At 44.1% G+C, this 5082-nt stretch overlaps 1 protein-coding gene across 1 annotated transcript; it reads left to right on the top strand.

Moving 5' to 3' along the window:
- The first annotated feature begins 2283 nt into the window (after positions 1–2283).
- Positions 2284–3984, top strand: LOC105695467 (mortality factor 4-like protein 1). The gene is made up of 6 exons (XM_012417010.2): positions 2284–2468; positions 2549–2666; positions 2726–3034; positions 3132–3350; positions 3440–3612; positions 3673–3984. The coding sequence occupies exons 1-6, from the start codon at positions 2441–2443 to the stop codon at positions 3840–3842; spliced, it is 1017 nt and encodes a 338-aa protein (XP_012272433.1). The 5' UTR covers positions 2284–2440; the 3' UTR covers positions 3843–3984.
- Positions 3985–5082: the final 1098 nt, after the last annotated feature.

Raw genomic sequence — 5082 nt, 5'->3', positions numbered from 1 at the left:
TTCGGAAAAAGTCGAGCCTCCACTCGGGCGCTGGATATTCGGGATCCGGTCTCGGGGTCGAGAATGGGAGCGCTCTTTAAGGCGACCCCAAATCCGCGCAGGGACGCTCGACTCAGGATTCGTAAGTTCTCCGTCATGAAACCTCCACGCCATGGACGGATCAATGAAAATATAACCCCTACCCGCCCGTTAAACCCCTCCCACGATCATGAACACGGTACCACACCGCGCCAGTCGTACTAACCTCACTGGAAAACGTCGACCCTCGACGAGGCATCCGACCATACCCACTGAGACACAATGAGCTCGCCCAAACGAACGGACCAAGGACGCGCGACGCGTCGAGATCCGTCACTCCGTGGTCCTCGCGCGCCCCTGACGGAATCAGACTGTAACTCCGCGAAGATCCAGCAATCCGCCTCCTCAAGGATCCACGGGGATCCTGAAGAAATCTATTTTCTGATCCCCGGTATATTTCGTGGATCGGACACGGGATATTGGGCAACGATAGAATTTTACCAAGACCAGGAGAATACTCGCCGTCTACCGCGACCACGTGGCGCGGCTGACGCATGCGGATCTCGACTACTTCTTGTTTAGAAGAACTGAGATTCGACGTTTACACCGAGGGATTGCTGTGGTTTAAGCCCGGGGATAGGTCCAGAGACCTGAATCTAAGATGCGAACATCGGATACATATAATGGGAGGATATAAACCGAAAATATGGGAAAAGAAGAGGTTAGGATCCACCACGTGATGCCCGGTCTGACGCAGGCGAGTGATCGACTACTTTCTTCGAGTTGTGCCGCTTCTTGGATGTTAATTCTATGATATATTGTGTTATTTTTAATAAATGAAATTTCATGATTTTTACCGTTGTGAGGTTATTGGATCTTGCAATGTGCCCAGAGAGCGGATTTCTAAAGGTTGCTTTGTAGTCGTTGTATACTTGTCGGAAATGTTTGCGGGGTTAGGGGATTGCATTGGATTAGCGAAATTACGGCATAAGTGGGATAATGGATTGCGAATGAATGTCTGTGGTTTCGCTCGGCGAACTTCGTAATAGTTTGGCATTATATTAGGTGGTTACAGTTATTTACCTGATAGTTTAATAGGATGACAGTTCTTAACCGGCTTAAACTAATATGGGATCGCTTACAGGGTTTGGTAGTTTTAAGCGTCTCAGGTTGTCGATAAGATGCCGAAAGTTTCGAATTACATCGCCGATAAATTGGCGGCTGTCGTACTGTAATCGAGAGTTCTGAAACTGAAAGTGGAGTGAACCGTTCGATGAAGTATATCTTATCTCGTAGATATACCTACGTCGAAGAAGAACGAGATCGAACAAATTATTCACCGTATACTTTGGCAACGTTGCGATGTTAATTATTTTAAGTATCTTTTTTTTTCCGCGAACACTCCCTTAAATAGCTACGTAATTTTTTCCCCGAGGCCGCCCCAGGGGACAATAAAACTATAGAGAACCGTTGAACAGAAATATTGACTAAACTATTGAGAGTATGTGCGTCATGTGTATATGACTCCTTTCGGTAACGTCCTGCTGACAATAGTGACTTTGACGTCACTATAGTAAAATTCATGTTTATCTACCGACATCACCGGCGATAAATGCAATAATGGCACGGATCGATCGTTATTCTTTAAAGACCAGGGATGATAAAGAATAAAGGTTTCGTTTCGTAATAAAGAATAAAATGTATTCGTAAATGGTGATTATATTCGTAAAAGGTGAAAATGTGAATCCTCGACATGCCCGTTTTAAATAGAACGATCAATGGAGCTCCAATTTTAAGTGCAACTTCCTCAGGGTCCGCTGTCAATGTCCCTGCCGACTACTAAAAAAATCCCTTGCATAATTTGTGGCCCCCTAATTTAGATCACCGGGTCACTCGGTTTGAAAAGGTGAAGTGGCAGGTTAAAGTGTGGGAGAATTCGGACTGCCCTTCTCGGGGCTGCTCTAGTGCCACCATCTTGGAGGAAACTTATCGATACCTCTTCGCAAAAATACAGCGAATCTATTTTTGAAAAAGAGTGAAGGAAGTAATCATGTTCCTCTTGAACGTGTATGTCGAACACAGTAATTAGTGACCTGCAGAAACGGAAACGATAATGTACCTGCAGATGGTACAGCGAGTTTATCCTATGATCTTTTTAGGTTAGTTCTTACCTTAGGTATTACCAAGGGCCGATAAACGCCGTCACTGCCCTCTGCCCGAAGAATGGTAAACCGCCTTAGACTGACAAATTGAACGAGAAATGTCTACAGCTGTGCAACTACGTTTGTTTTGCAGGCTAATGTCACAATCAGCAGCGTTACAACTTTTCCACGCTTGACAGAAACGTCGGGTGTTTTTAATCTCAAGAACGATTGAGGTTTCGTTCGGGAAAAAAGTTCACAAAAATCTCTTCACTGATGAGATGCCGCCAAAGTGCAAGTTCCAAGAAGGTGGGAGATATTATTGATTGAAAAGTGGTACATGAACGTAGAATTGCCCATTTCTATGTGATATTTGTTGCTTATTACAGGGGAGAAAGTTCTATGTTTCCATGGCCCGTTGATATATGAAGCAAAATGTCTGAAGGCTCAGATCACGAAAGAGAAACAGATCAAGTATTTAATACACTACGCTGGGTGGAATAAAAAGTATGTATATTTTTTATTGCGTTGAGAGGAGTATGTAAGTGTATAATTTTTAATATTAGCTGGGACGAATGGGTGCCGGAGAGTCGTGTTCTTAAATACAACGAAGGGAATGTACAGAAGCAAAAAGAAGTGCAACGTGCACACGCCGCTCAACAAGCATCTCAAAAGGGGAAAAAGGCCACTACTGCTTTAAAGACACAGGGTCGAAAGTCTGAATCTAGTAATAAGGACAAAGATGTCGAAAGCAGAGCTAGCACACCTGGCCTAACTAACGAGAAGATGGGTGGCCGCTCAAATAAAACTACGGGGGGTTCCATTACGCCGTCTTCTCATGACTCGTCATCGGATGCATCACGAAAAAAGAGAAGGTTATCTCTGCATCATTTCTTTAAATGTTTTCATATCGATGTGCCACGCTACTGACTCCAGAAATCTTATTAATCATCTTTTCTTTACCTTTTACAGTCGCATAGATCCATCCGTAGAAACGGAGGAACAATTTCTAACAAAAGTGGAAGTGAAAGTAAAAATGCCAGATGAATTGAAGCCATGGTTGGTCGACGACTGGGATGCCATCAGCAGGCAACGCAAGCTAGTAATTCTGCCTGCGAGACATACCGTGGATCAAATTCTAGATGACTATGTTAAATTTAAGACCTCTAGCAAAACTAATAATCCAAACAAGTAGGTTGAATTTCACATTTATCCGAATACTCCTTTGTTAACTGGTAGCACATATGCTACAGAATTTACTGATCTCAAATAATTTTTAGGGAGAGTGCCGTAATGGAGGTGACAAAAGGTCTACGTGAATACTTCAACGTAATGTTAGGAACACAATTATTGTACAGATGGGAGCGCCAACAGTACGGAGAAATTATTTCCGAAAAGCCTGGGACTCCACCCAGCCAAATATACGGAGCATTCCATTTGCTTAGGTTATTCGGTAATTATCATAACCTCCTCGAGTCAATAATATATAAAACTCTCTTCCAACCCGTTTCAGTGAAACTTGGAAGCATGCTATCCTACACTCCTCTAGATGAAAGAAGCATCCAGCTTCTGCTGGCGCACATTCACGATTTCCTAAGATACCTCCACAAGAACAGCAGCGACCTGTTCAGCCTTCAAGACTACGGCGCGGCATCCCCGGAGTACCACCGGAAGTGCAGCTGAAATTATTTTATATATTTTTCTACATAAAGGCTCAGCTCATGTGTTCCCGTCTCGCGCATAATTCATTTATCCGCTCGGCATCGCACATTCACCGCGTCAAGAGCGACTTCTGCGGACAATAAACACCAAATGTTGACATTCACGTACAAGCGTTATTCCTATCATCCCTTACAATTACCTCTCATTATCAAATTTCTACATTTTAATCCGATGTAAACGCGGATTTGGACAAGCCTGGATAATAAATTCAGACCAAAAAGCTGGATTAAATTACAGACCCAGCAGGGGTCTAATCCAAAAATGTCCCCTGTCGAAAATTCGTCGAAAAAGCTCATGATGGTTCAAGGAGACCCCGTACGACCCCGTAAAACCTGCGTAAAACCAACTGGGCACCATACGCATAATTAACCCTGGTATTTTATCAAAGTCTCCCCGGAATAGACGCGCATTCTTGAAGGGTGGTCGACCCTTGGAACAGTTCAGAACAGTCGGCCTCGAATTGTCCAAGTTCCCCAGCGAGCGAATCGCGTGCTAGGGTTGCAGAAGGCGCACGTGCCGCCAACCCCTGGCGACGTATTAATATATTTCCCTTCCCCGCATTCTTAAGCCAGGGCTGTACGCGGGGGGGCTCGTATTTATATCAATTTATTGGACATTACAATCCCCGCGTTGCCGCGGTGATGTGGCGAGGCGAAGAACGCGCCGATAGGAAAACGATACCGTGGAAATTCCCCCGTATATCGGAAAGCGATCTTCCGGATTTTCCTGCCCGCCTCGCGGTTTACGGATTCCGATTTCCCAGGAAAAACGCGCTTCCCGTAAAACGTGCGACGGCTTGCGAAAATTGCCCTGTATATCGCCGGCTTTAATCGAGCCGGGCTTAATTAGGGCTTGTCGAACGAACGGACCGATTTTTGAGGTTATGGCGGAAATTCGTTGCCTCATTTTCGGGGTAACGAGAGATACAATTTAGTATAATCGTCAAGAGGATTGAAAAAAAATAACAATAAACTGCTGCAAGTCGTAAAATAAAATAACAACTACACAAAGCATAACTGTACAATTTGAAAAAATGAATACAATTGACGAGGAATTCAAATTCTTCCAGGAAGGCCGAAAAAGATTCGGGGAGAGGTTAGGTTGATTAGTCCATCGAGCGTTTTTTTTTTTTCACGGCTTAGCCAATTTTCAAGACTAAGACTAAGTATCAGGAAACTTGGTACAGTTTTGCGCCAAATAC

The sequence above is a fragment of the Orussus abietinus genome, unplaced genomic scaffold (assembly GCF_000612105.2).
Source record: "Orussus abietinus isolate OABI.00-Male unplaced genomic scaffold, Oabi_2.0 scaffold4, whole genome shotgun sequence".
NCBI lineage: Eukaryota > Metazoa > Arthropoda > Insecta > Hymenoptera > Orussidae > Orussus > Orussus abietinus.
The sequence above is the reverse complement of the archived record's forward strand: the minus strand, read 5'-3'. Positions and strand labels throughout refer to the sequence as shown.